Source organism: Peromyscus leucopus, chromosome 2 (genome assembly GCF_004664715.2).
Source record: "Peromyscus leucopus breed LL Stock chromosome 2, UCI_PerLeu_2.1, whole genome shotgun sequence".
NCBI lineage: Eukaryota > Metazoa > Chordata > Mammalia > Rodentia > Cricetidae > Peromyscus > Peromyscus leucopus.
Genome location: NC_051064.1, coordinates 47,418,694 through 47,432,855, shown reverse-complemented (window position 1 = coordinate 47,432,855; position 14,162 = coordinate 47,418,694). Strand labels below are relative to the sequence as shown.

The 14,162-nt window shown below is 38.8% G+C and overlaps 1 protein-coding gene across 1 annotated transcript in view; it reads left to right on the top strand.

Annotated features, from left to right (window-relative positions):
* C9orf72 (C9orf72-SMCR8 complex subunit) overlaps positions 1-14,162 on the top strand; it is a 30,139-nt gene that overhangs the window by 12,733 nt on the left and 3,244 nt on the right. The window contains exons 4-9 of the mRNA XM_028878495.1: positions 537-632; positions 1,741-1,805; positions 3,428-3,500; positions 5,526-5,642; positions 11,080-11,315; positions 13,843-13,900. Coding sequence (XP_028734328.1) covers positions 537-632; positions 1,741-1,805; positions 3,428-3,500; positions 5,526-5,642; positions 11,080-11,315; positions 13,843-13,900 — 645 coding nt within the window. The remainder of the gene's footprint in view (positions 1-536; positions 633-1,740; positions 1,806-3,427; positions 3,501-5,525; positions 5,643-11,079; positions 11,316-13,842; positions 13,901-14,162) is intronic.

The following is a 14,162-nucleotide window of genomic DNA, read 5'->3' as shown; positions in this document are numbered from 1 at the left end:
GAGATTACTGTAAGAGGAATTTTTTGAAATAATAAAACTTTCTATATCTGCATAGACATTTATAGATTAGGATAATTTTCCAAAGGAAATAAATACTTTCCATGATAAGGGGATTTGAAAATGGATTTTTGTTTGTTTGTATGCAAGGATTAGCCCTAGAGACTCATACATGCCAGGCAGCTGTTCTGCCACTAAGTGGTATATAATCCTCAGCCTTCTTATTTTTTTATTGTTTTTTTTTTTTCTTTAATTTTTTTTTTTTATAATTAGACCCTTATATACATTTGTGTTGTATGTGATATGTAATGATCAAACAATAAACCATACTTTCTGAAGGAAATTATTCATAAAAGAATGAAAATAAATTTAAAGAGCATGAAAATGCCTGACAGTTGTTTCTGGAGTGGTAGGCTTGTTTGGGAGTGTGTTGAGCAATTCTCTCTGTGGGTGTTTTACTCCCTGCATCCATTTGAAATGTTTTTACTACCCGGCTTACCCGCACTGTGATTCCCTTCACTTCATTATGTTTGATACAGGGTCAGAGTATCATTCCCATGCTTACTGGGGAAGTCATTCCTGTGATGGAGCTGCTTGCATCTATGAAGTCACACAGTGTCCCCGAAGAAATTGATGTAAGTGCCGTGGGGCACCTGTGCCCTGTCCAGATTCCCTTCACTGATTCATGGGGGGTTTTTGTTTTTTGTTTTGTTTTTTGGTTTTTTTTTTTTTTTTTTTTTTTTTGTTTTTCGAGACAGGGTTTCTCTGTGTAGCCTTGACTGTCCTAGATCTCGCTCTGTAGACCAGGCTGGCCTCGAACTCACAGAGATCCACCTGCCTCTGCCTCCCGAGTGCTGGGATTAAAGGCGTGCACCACCACCACCCAGCGTGTTCTTATTTTAATAGTGTAAATTGTGTTGTAATACTATCATATGAAGTATCAGCTTCAATCCAGTAAGCACACATAAAATGCTGAATTTTCTGACCAAACAGGTTTTTTTGATCAATCATGTTCTGATAAAATTAAACTTAGTTTGTTTCACTATCTCTCCACTTTTGTGTTTCCTAGAAGAGGGGGAAATTCCAGGCATTTATAGAAATAACTGGTATTAAATAACGTGCTTTTGAAAAGAGCAGTGTGCCAATTAAGCTGTGAGTGGGTGCCACATTCTCCCATTTCTTTTTTCATTTTTTATGTGTTTGGGTGTTTTTCGTACATGTGTGTCTGTGTGCCATTTGCATACAGTGCCCTGGAGGCCAGAAGAGGGTGTCAGATCCCCAGAAATTGGAGTTACAGCCAGTTGTGAGCTGCCATGTGTGTACTGGGAATTGAACTCAGGTCCCCTGGAAGAACAGCCAGTGCTCTTAAGCACTGAGCCCTCTCTCCTGTGCCTCATTCTTCACTGACTTTGATCATGTGTTGGTATTTCGATCACACATTTTCCATGTGTAGCTGCCTTTAGACACTGTTCCTAAGGCTGACTTGTCATTAAGCTTGGTTTCCTGATTCTGATAGCTTCGAGGTGGAAGTTGTAAAAATTGTTGTTTGACCTGCCTGGCCAACTTTCCCCTTTGTTCTTCTGAAGAGTGCGTGCACAGCACCATTTTATAGGTATTCTTGTGCTCGTAATGAGAGGGCTGTGTCTTATGGACTCTGGACGTCAGCATACTTACTACTAAGTGTTCTCTCAACCCGGTTGTAAACAGACTGATGTTGTGTGTGTGTGTGTGTGTGCCTTTTAGATAGCCGATACCGTGCTCAATGACGATGACATTGGGGACAGCTGTCACGAAGGCTTTCTTCTCAAGTAAGAATTTTACTTCTTTCTCTGAATGCCTAGTAAAGCAGATAAGAGTCTTAATGCTCACCCATGACAAGATTTCATGGGGAAAATTAATGGACTACCTACTTAGTCCAGTTATTTAGAGACAGCATTGCACGTGTGAGCTGTTGCTCACGTGTGTACTGCTTTCACTCATACTGTAGTGACATCTCTGATGTTAGCCCTTCCACAGTCTAAAAAAGCTGAGTTTCCATAGAACCCAGAGAAGTCTGCTCTTTAGTTTGGTTCTGGTTTCTACTTGTAATTCTCATGAAAAATAAACCTTAGAAACCTATCAAGTTGAGTTGCATTGTAAATTTTTGTGAATTCTGTAGGTCTAGAAATAGAAATCATTCATTTTTTGGACTGGTATTTTCCATCTAACTATGGAATTTAATACTTAAGAGCATGAGCTCTAAAACCAGACTGGTTACAACTGTCTGGGTTACAGCTGGGTCAGCTTGGTCAAGCTACCCCAAGCTGTACCTCCATTTTCTTATCTATAAAATGTGAACAGTGATAGCAGCTGCTTTATAGGGTCATTGTGGGCACTGAGTGAGATGAATCATATAAATCACTTAGGACAGTGCCAGGCACATCAGCTCCCTCAGTAGTCAATAGCTAATGTTTTCTAGTCATATTTCCTCTATGAGAGATGGTAAGTGGACTAGCCAGTACTTACTGAGCAGCTGTGTGTTCACCTGCAGTACTGAGTGTTCTGCGGGTGTACCCATCTCCTGTGGTGGTCTCCTTGTTGCACAAAGTGCAGACCGTCACCAGCTTTTGTTTTTTATTTTGTTTTATTTTACTTTTTTGGTTTTTCAAGACAGGGTTTCTCTGTGTAGCTTTGCGCCTTTCCTGGATCTCGCTCTGTAGACCAGGCTGGCCTCGAACTCACAGAGATCCGCCTGCCTCTGCCTCCCAAGTGCTGGGATTAAAGGCGTGCGCCACCACCGCCCGGCCCAGCTTTTGTTTTTAAAAATGAGAAGTGAATAAGTGTTTTTTAAAAAGTATTTCCCTCTATGTCTACATTCTCTTCCTTTAAGCCAGGTGTGAGTGTCCTCAACATAAAGGTCTGAACAGCTTGACTTGGAAGCACTTTAAAGTTTGCTAGTGTCAGCCATTCATATGTTGGTTTCAAATATGTCTTTAAAGAAATTACTATAACACAATGACATTTTATTAACTAACTGGGGTATCTTTTTCCTTAAAATGTATTTTAATTTTATGTGTGTGTGAATACCTGCATATATGTATGAGCACCACATGTGTCCCTGGGCCTGGTACCTGCGAAGGCCAGAAGAGGGCTTTGGATTTCTTGGAACTAGATGGTTGTGAGTCACCATTTGGGTGCTGGATCTTCTCTACAAGAGCAGCAAGTGCTCTTAGCCAGTGAGCCATCTCTCCAGCCCTGGGTTGTCTTAAGACTCAGATAGTCTGATGTCTGTGAAAGGCACCTGACAATGCAGTTTTACACAATAAACGATAACGTCGTACTGATAGCTTTGGTGTTTGTCCAGTAAAGCTATGCAGTGTTGTTTGAAGCTCATGTCGTTTTCTCTCGTTTGTGAAGTTGTAATCCTGCTAATGTTTTCATTAACCTGCAGCGCCATCAGCTCCCACCTGCAGACCTGTGGCTGTTCTGTCGTGGTGGGCAGCAGTGCAGAGAAAGTAAATAAGGTAATTCTCTTTATAGTTCAACTCAGATCTGACTTTCAGTACTACTGACGTGTCATGAATTATCATTTAAATATTAGGTTGCAATTGAAATAGCCTAATGGTATATAAGAAGGCAATGTAATTTTACCAAATTACTCTGATCCCTCTAGCAAAAATGACTAATAAAATATATGAGAATTCAATTACTACTTTAATTTTGATAATTCATCACTCTCAGTTGTATCATAACTTGTTTTGAGAAAAAAAATTGTTTTTTGTTTTTGCATTGTTGTTGTTGTTTGAGACAGGGTCTCACTGTATAGTCTGGGCTGGCCTGCAGCTCACTATGTAGACCAGGCTAGTCTCAAACTCCCCACAGTCCACTTGCCTCTTCTGCCCACGCACTGAGATTAAAAATGTGCACTACCTTACCTGACCTTTCAATGAAATCTTTTTCTATTTCCCAGTTGTTTTTTATTCCTGTATGACTTTACCTACTAAATAATTTGTTATTGAATATATGAGGTAATAGGAAACTATATTGGTGAATATAACATGAAGTACAGAGTGAATACATACAACTTTAGATTAAAACAAATAGTTGAGAGTAACAAAAAGTAGAGAGCAAGTTAAATAATTCACTTAGCTTCTGGAGGTGAGGTGCAAAATATGTGAGTTTATTACCATCTATATAATGGAGGAACACATAAACAATTAATGTTCTTATTGGAAGTTATAGAAGGATCAGCATTGAACTGAGAGATGTGAGCTTGAATGTAGGCATGTCTTACACTACAAAACTACCTTTTTAGGGTAATCTTACAGGGTAGCTACCTAAAAGAGATACATGTGGAGAGAAAACTCAGATAAGAGATCAAATATTTCTTCAAGGTTAATGCCAAAAATGTACAGCTATCTTTATAGTCACTCAAGAATCATAAATATATATTCATGTCATTTATAACAAACCTCATTTTTTTCAAATAGTTTACATGGAAATGTGTTAGGATGGTTGTTTGTTTTACAGAGTTATTCACCATTTTTTTGCAAGCCACCCTGTGTGCTTATATGAACTTTAATTTGCCAAATTTATATTTCTCATTTGGCCGTTTATGAGAGAGTAATAAACCACTCATTATATTTTAGCTAGGTATTTAGACTGTTATGTGTGGCCCCAGAAGTAGCTTTCCACTTGAGACACTGACGCCTTACATTCCATGGGGAGGCGGCTCGGTTGGCTTTATGGAGGGAGAAAGGCTCCATGGTTTGATCTTCATTGATTAATTTTTTTCATCTCTCATCTTCATTTAGGTTGAATAGCTTGTCTTTTATCTTTTCATTTGGAGAGACAAGTTGTCACTACTGTGGTTGAAAACCACTGTCTCGGAGCTGTCTCTGGATGTGGTCAGAGTTCCCCATAGTTGCACTACATGGCTGTTACTGTTCCCCAGTACGGCTCTCGGTCAGCTCTTCTTAGTGTCAGCCATTTCCAAACCCCACCGCATCCACTTGTTTGAAGGGAAATTTTGTAGTTTTTCCTGTGGAAGGTTTGGACAGTCCCTGTTGTTCATTGTAATGTGGTTTGTCTGTTTCTATCACACGGTGGTTCCCTTTAAACACATGGATTCTTCTCAGAGCTCTTTGCTTACTTGAAAAGCTGTTGTTGCTGGGTAGAAGTATGGTCAAGTATTGCATTAGGTTATTATTTCTCACTGAGATAAAAGCTCCATGGTCAAATAAACTTGATACAAGTAAATTTGGAAAAGAATGAATATTGCTCACTTAGAGAACAACAATATTTATTCAAATGTAGCAAGTTCTGACGTACCATGCAGTTGATTTTCCAACTGCTTCCTAAACTTAACTGGCCACAAAATCTGTTTGTAAGCAGTATGTATTCTGACCCATGGCCTGTTCAGGTAACCAGGGGAGACTCCTTACTTGGGGACTGTTTCCGTGATGGCAACAAAAATTTCTAAGTTTCTTTCATAAGCGAACAGCGGTCTTTCTATTTCACATTTCAATGCCAAATCTTTTCTTCTCTAGATAGTGAAAACGCTGTGCCTTTTTCTGACTCCAGCAGAGAGGAAATGCTCCAGGCTGTGTGAAGCAGAATCATCCTTTAAATATGAATCAGGACTCTTTGTACAAGGCCTGCTAAAGGTATACTTGCCGTTCAGTTTCATCTGTGAAGCCACAAGTAAAAATGAATTTTAAGAATAATTACTGAGACTCTTTGTAAAGTATATTGTTAGCATTTAATGTATCGTGTTTTAGTTGTCTGGGGACTGGTTTCTTTCAATAGTTCTGAGCATGGAGTGTATGTCTTATGGATTTATAGCTAGTATCCTCCATGAAGCACCATGGGATAGTATTTATATTTCACTTGGATTCCTCTAGCTGTGTGTCTAGCCTCAGTATTTTCTTTTTTAATACATGCGTGAATCAGACTGAACCTCTGAAATGGTAATAATGTTTCTTTTGCTTGCTGAGGAGATTTGGATATGTACCATACTTACTCATTTTTAAAAATTTAAAATATCTTCTGCTGGGCAGTGGTGGCACACGCCTTTAATCCCAGCACTTGGGAGGCAGAGGCAGGCGCATCTCTGTGAGTTCGAGGCCAGCCTGGGCTACCAAGTGAGTTCCAGGAAAGGCGCAAAGCTACATAGAGAAAAAACAAAAAAACAAAAAAACAAAAAAAAATTTAAAATATCTTTTAAAGCTTATGCAAAATGTCTGCTTCTAGTACTTACATTTTTAATTTTTTATATTAAATTTGGTTCATTTCCAAGAAGCAAAACAGATAAATATAAATTAGCAATTTTTTCAATAATTAAGTAGAAATAACTATTTTTCCAGCAAGCTCTGGGTTTGAGTGAAAGACCTTACCTCAAAAAAGAATAAGGTGGAAAAATAATCAAGGAAAATTCCAGACATCAACCTCAGTTTTCCACATGCATGCATACATACAAACATACATGTGCCCATATGGACACATGTACACTCAACACACGTGAACACTCATATACACATGCGTGCATACCATGCTTACATTCATGTAGCGTGCACGCGCACGCACACACACAAAACCATAAAGAAATAGCTTTTCATGATCACTGTGTGGTTCTTTCATAGTTATTCTTAAGGATGTAGGCATAACAAAATGAAGAAAAACAAAATGAATATTGTTGCAGGAACCCTAAGTAAACTTACATATTCAAGGAACATTCCTTACTTCTGTAAAGCAAAGGCTATATTCAACAGACCTACAAGCAACATTATTCCAAATAAGGAAAAGCTGAAATCCAAGATCAAGAACAAGATAGGGATGCCTACTTTCACTGCTTTTATTAGGCCGGTGTCGTAAGTCTTTGCCAAAGCAGAAAAATATAGATTCACAGCAGGGCAGTGGTGGCGCACGCCTTTAGTCCCAACACTTGGGAGGCAGAGGCGGGCGGATCTCTGTGAGTTTGAGGCCCATCTGGTCTACAGAGTTCCAGGAAATGCACAAAGCTACACCAAGAAACCTTGTCTTGAAAAACCAAAAAAAAAAAAAATCGTAAAGGGGATTTTGAATGTTCATAACAAAAGAAAATGGTAACTATCAGTGGTGATAGGTATGACACCATGAGTAAATCATACACTTTGTATGCATGAAATGTCTGTCACACTGCACCCTGCAAATACAGTTGCTCTGTGTTGATTGGATGGATGGATGGATGGATGGATGGATGGATGGATGGATGGATGGATAGATAGATATTAGGGATCTCTAGAGTAATAAAACTTATAGAATGAGTATATATATAAATAAAGGGTATTTATTAGAATGACTTAATGGGTGCAGTCCAGCTAATTCAACAATGGAGGGCTGTGAACAGAAAGTAAAAGAATCCAGAAGTTTCACAGTCTATGAGGCTGAATGTCTCAGCTGGTCTTCAGTAGAAGCTAGAATCCTGGGCTGGAGAGATGGCTCAGCGGTTAAGAGCACTGGCTGTTCTTCCAGAGGTTCTGAGTTCAATTCCCAGCAACCACATGGTGGCTCACAACCATCCGTAATGAGATCTTCTGGCCTGCAGGCATGCATGTAGGCAGAACACTGTAGACATAATAAATAAATAAATAAATAAATAAATAAATAAATAAATAAATAAATAAATAAATAAACCTTTAAAAAAGAAAAGAAGAAGAAGCTAGAATCCTGGAGAAGTTAAAGCCAGTGAAGGAATGGACTTGCTAGCAAGGCAGGGGTAAGCAGGCAAAGAGCAAGGCTTCCTTCTTCGCTGTCCTTATATGGGCTTCCAGCAGGAGGTGTGGCCCAGATTAGATCCAGATTAAAGATCTGGATTCAATTTATTTTTAAATTGCATTAATTTGGGAAAGGTTTTTTGTTTTTTGTTTTTTTTTTTTTTTTTTTTTTTTTTTTTTTTTTTTTTTTTATTAAGACAGAGTTTCTCTGTGTAGTTTTGGTGCCTGTCCTGGAATTTACTCTGTAGACCAGGCTGGCCTCAGACTCACAGAGATCCACCTGGCTCTGCCTCCCAAGTGCTGGGATTAAAGGAATGTGCCACCACCGACCGGCAGGATTAAAATTTTAAACGGCACTAAATGGCATGTCTTTTCCTAGCTCAAATGATCTGAATTAAAGGCATATCTTCCTACTTCAAAGATCTGGGTTAGAAGTGGATCTTCTTACTTAAATTTAAGCAAAAATACCCAACAGGTGTTCACACCATTTTTGGATTTTGGTCAAATGTAATCAAGTTAACAACCAAAAATAGCCATCACAAGTCCATCCCTTGTCAACTTGAGACACAATCATATTTCCTTGTCATGATTAAATTCCAAATGAGAACAATAACCAGGTCATAACAACACCTAAACATGCTATAACTATCCCACACACAATCAGACACACAGTATCTATTTGACCAGGTCATGATTGCACCTAACATCATGTAACTACCCCTTATACAACTGCATGAGGCGGCAATGTCCCTCAAGGAACATTCTTTTAGTATCTCCAACTTAAAAAGGATAACCATTGATATTCTCTTAGTTGATGTTATATCACATTATAAACAAATGAAGGAAAGAAAACATCCTGCCTGGATTAGGCTGTGGTAGTTTCCCATTGACTTCAGTCACAGGACATGGTAGCACCAAGAAACGCCCTAAAGGATCTCCTGTACTCCATACATAATCCTTCTTACCTCCATTATGGAGAAGCAACCCAGTTTCCCTATGATGATCTGGATCTACCACCCCTCCTAACGCTGATATTTCTTTCTTAGCCTGATGGCTTAAGGGCATTTGAAGTCCAAAGTGGCCGAGGAGAAGCTGGCTTCCAGTTCAATGGAATGTTTGTTGTGGCTCCTGGCAGCCTCTCAGTAACCCAAACTTCTAGGCCAGTAGAACTTAAGGTCACAGGAACTTGGGTCACTAGGTGTGATAATGAATAGAAATATTCTCTTTTCTATCCCTTGATTCCTGGGCCTGTGGATCCTCACTAATGGAAGAAACTATACTGTATATTGGATGCTGATTCAAACAACATACCACTGTCTGGGGAACGTTGCCCCAGCCATCCAGGCTGCTGTCACTTAATTGGTACTGCAACTGTGACATCCTGGTACCAACGTCTGCCCTCGTTAGGATGACTGCTGCTGTGAGGAAATACCATGACCAAAGCAACTTGGAGGAAAGGATTTATTCAGCTTATGCTTCTACATCACAGTTTACACCAAAGGAATCAGGACAGGAACTCAGGCAGGGCAGGAACCTGGAGGCAGCAGCTGATGCAGAGGCCATGGAGGAATGCTGCTTACTGGCTTGCTCCCCATGGCTTACTGAGCCTGTTTCTTTATAGAATTCAGGACTACTAGCCCAGGGGTGGCCCCATCCACAGTGGGCTGGGCCCTCCCTCAGAACTCTTTAAAAATGCCCAACAGGCTTGCCTACAGCCCAATATTATAGAGGCATTTTCTCTATTGAGTCAACCTCCTCTCTAATAACTCTAGTTTGTGTCAGGGTGACATAAATTAGACTGACCTTGAACTCACAGTAATCCACTTGCCTCAACTTTCTGAGTGCTAAGATGATATTTATTTTAAAATTAAATATAACATATAAAGAGTATGAGAAAGGACTGGATACATATAATAGACACAAGTTATGAAAGACAATATAAAGCTAATTGTTTTTCTAGTTTTAATTCTGTCATGGATCTTTTGTGTTAAGTGGTGGGTAAGTGCAGTAATGCATTTGATACTGAAAGGGTAAAAGTTAATGTGAAGCTCCACAGCTGTTCCAAATGCCTATTCTAACTATATGCTAAGTCATGATTTGTATAGACTTTGGGTCTGGTTAATTTTGGTATGTGATATTGCTGTGTACTTGCAAGACTTTTTATAATGAAGTTCCTTAAATTACAAAATATTTTTAAAAAATCGAATTCTTAAATAAAAATTTAGCTTTTGGAGATCTGAGATATAGTTCATTGATGTGGTTGGTTGTTTACTAGAGCAGTGGTTCTCAATCTTCCTAATGCTGTGACCCTTTAATACAGTTCCTCATGTTGTGATGACCCCCAACCATAAGATTATTTTGTTGCTACTTCATAACTGTAATTTTGCTACTGTTATGAATCATAATGTAAATATCTGATATGCAGGATGTCTGATATGAGACCCCAAAGGGCATGACCCCCAAAGGTTGAGAAATGCTGACTTAGAAAGTTGAAGGCCCTGAGTTCATTCTCCCGTTTCACCTTCAAAATGAAAATCAGCTTTGGGGTTTCATATCATGTACCTGCCATGAGCTCAGAATTAAAGAAAATACATTTCTAATTTTAACTTTACAAATCTTAATTTTACCAATTTTCTTTAAAGGCACAATGAAGTACATAGCTCTTCCTAGCACCCCCTTGTTGAGTTATGTACTGTGACTTCTAAAAGAGCCCCCGGCACACACAGGGGAAATGCAAAACTATGATTGAGTGGCACACTGAGAGTTCTCCAAGCAAAGCTAAGTTGTATAGCTTTCCAGAAACCCCCTTGTTATACAGTGATTATCCTAGGCATTTAAGAGTGAGAGAGTTAGGCAGCCTCTCTCTTCTGTTCTCTTCACACCACTTAGCACAATAACATATCAGGTCTTTGTTTCATGGTAGCTGGCCGCCCAACTAGAAAGAGGCAAATAGTTTACCTATTAATCTACATATTTGTTTAGCTATAGAAAGGATAAAACAATTGAGAAAGAAAGGCAATCATAATTTTAGAGACCAGCCATTAATGGTTGGGACAGGTCTTCGTAGTCTTTTTCTTCTGTGTGTATTTTCTACAGTGCCACACTCCACTGTTGGGTTATACGTGGCATGTTCTGACCCGTTTTTTAAATGGTAATACTGTATACTTCTTTCACTGTAAGCACAAACTGCAGTGGCTGGATTTTTATGTAGTTACCTCTTGAGTTATTTCTGAAAGAGCCTTATACCAGATGTACAGAGGTATGCATCTCTTATTATCCATATTACATTATTTTTAAAATGGCTTCTCATTTGGCATGTGGCCAGTAAGTTTTCTCTTCATTTTGACAGGATGCGACAGGAAGCTTCGTCCTACCCTTCCGGCAGGTTATGTATGCTCCATATCCAACCACGCACATTGATGTGGATGTCAATACTGTCAAGCAGATGCCACCATGTCATGAACATATTTATAATCAACGCAGATACATGAGATCAGAACTGACAGCCTTCTGGAGGGCAACTTCAGAAGAGGACATGGCTCAGGACACCATCATCTACACAGATGAAAGCTTCACTCCTGATTTGTATGTGACACTTGGCCTTAGATGTCCTTGCCAAACAGCATAAAACTTTTATCATTTATGAGTAAAAACAATGCTAGTTGTATTTAAAAGGAAAGAAATGTGACAAGCATAATGAGGCTTGAAGAAGCATTTAATCAGCCACTTTATTTTTTAAGTTTTAGAGTCTCAGTGGGCAGCCCTATATGGCCCAATGAGAACTCACTGGAACTGGCCTAAAACTTACTATATGGACCAGGCTAGCCCTAAATCCACAGATATGCACCTGCCTCTGCCTCCTAAGTGCTGGGATTAAAGGTGTGTGCCACCATACCTGGCTTAAATCTTCATTTCTTAAAATATTATTTCCTGTAAAATAGGTTAAGATTTCCTCTAAAAATACTTAGTAAATATATACTGAACTCCTAATTACTTAGTGAAGTGCCAGGGTTAGCAATTATCAGCCAGAAAATGCCAGCCCCTATTGCTAGTAATTTAGTGTTTAATGGTTATTGGACATTCTTGTACACTAAACTGCAGTAATTCTAAGCCTTGCTTCTTGGATATGAGTATAAAACAGAAAGAACAGTTGATATATAGAAAGAAGAGAACACTTTTCCTTTGCATTGTACATTTTCCTATTTATTTTTTACCAGAAAATGTGATCAGCAAAGTAAAAGGCAATAATTAAGTATTGATTGATTAGGAGAAAAATTGTGATCTAAAATTACAAAACTCCAAGAAAACATTTAAATGATGTTCTGAAGTCTGAAAAAGACTTGTGATATAGTATTACTGTCCTCTTGAATCAAGTTACGGACTTGAAATATAAGAGTCCTTAGAAATATACTCAAAATATGGTAACTGTGATTTTGTGGGTTGAAGGGCTGGCTTTAGGGAGCAGTAGATTTGGAGCAGATGGGTGTATCCTGTGTCTCTGAAGAAGAAAACAGAGCCAAAACAAGAGATACCAGCAGCCACAGTAAACTGCTGGCCAGAGCCACAAATAGGCATGATGCCTGGAGGTCCTAGCATGCGGAAGGACCCTTTTTGCGCAGCTCTCCTGTGCTCTTTTTATTGCTTAGAATGGTTAAGAGGAATTGCTTCAGAAAAGGAATTGGTCAAATTGAAATTTCATTTCACCAGTTCACATGCTGGCAATCTTGGAAAACATGTAGAAGGCTTCTCACTGAGTCTGCATGCCAGCATCATCCTCATAACTAATGCACTTGAAGTCCTGTTTAGAATCTCTCTCAGAATATGTAGGACTTGAATGGATTGCACCCTGTTAGCACTTTTGTTTTTGAATGCTTGCTCGGCTGATTGGACAGAAGCAGTTGGTCAGCTATTCTGGTGTGACAAAATAATGTCATGAATTTTAGAATTTTATTTCCAGTTTCAAGTAAATGTTTTGAATATAAAATTGTCAAAGGTATTTTCAACCAGAAAATTATATTTTCACTTTTATTATTGTGAACTCATGTTAGTATTAGCATGCCTTAAATAATAATGCTTTTAAGTCTGGGAAGTTTGGGGGTTCAAATTCAGGTGTTCGCACATGCTAGGCAATTGCTGTACCACTGAACCACATCCCCAATTAATTAATTTTAATTTTAACCTTTTTAAGATAAAAGTGGTCAAAATAGTGTTTTCTCTGGAGATAGTCTTTGCTTGTCCAGCTCTTTTGTGATCCAGATTTTTATTCAGTAAAATAGAAATTGGAAAATGGTGGACTTAAGTCCTAATCTGAGCACGAAGCCCAATGAGTGTGCTGTCAGTGCCCAGTGCTGTTGTGAAATGCTGGTATTCCTGCTTCTTGGTTTCTTTCTCTAGTTTGGTCCACTCTTCTCCTAAGACTAAGAAACCTGCAGTGAGTGCTTTCCATTTACTTCTGTGCATTCCCTCTTCCTCTGCTGCTCCTATCCAGGTGTATTGTGATCTACTGTCTCAGTCTGGCTTTTCATTTGTCTTACATAATAAATGTTATACCTTCCCTCTGACATGAATGCAATAGCCTCGGGAAACAGTGGAAGGGAATGGTGTCTGAGGAAAAGAAAAAAACAGTCTTGTCTGTTAGCTTCTGCTCTGACCTGTGCAGACACGGGTCACTTCAATTGGCCGTTTTGTCTGGACTTTACATGCCAGCCATTGCTGAGGTAGTAGTAACTTACTGGGTTGCTGGTTCATATTTACAGGTAGTGAGACTCTTGACATAAACCCATTTTGTAAGGTGTGGGTTCTAAAGCTCATTGACAGATAGGCGTATGCCCTCTTCCCCAGGTATACTCAGCTTATGCTGGCTAGAAAAAAACACCAGTAATGTACAAATGTTCCCTTGAGTTAAAATGGATCTGGGTGTGGGTGTGGGTGTTTATTTTGTGTGCACTAAATATTGAACCCAGGGCCTCATGCAAACTAAGTATGCATTCCAACCATTCACATCTGTATTCTTACATATCTCTTTATAAAATGTTAACTTTTTGACTGGAGTGAGAGGTTATGGAAACTGGCTCTGTAAAACCATTTAATATTTGGACTATTTTCTTCTTAGGAATATTTTCCAAGATGTCTTACACAGAGATACTCTAGTGAAAGCCTTCCTGGATCAGGTAAGCATGATGCCAGCCATGGCCAGAAAAAGTAACATTGCATGTTTTCTTTTAAAATATGTCCCTGCATATTTTAAAATATGCCTGCAGAATACATACAAAGAACCAGAGAATTAAAGTGCTTCCTTTCTGAAGTGTGTAAATGAATTTCCCTTTGAATTATTAATGGGAAATAGCCTGCATATTAACAGTTAAAAACAGCATCCCCATCCCAGTAGTTGTTTTAAGTAATACCCTATACTAATGTTATTAGTTGTTTTTT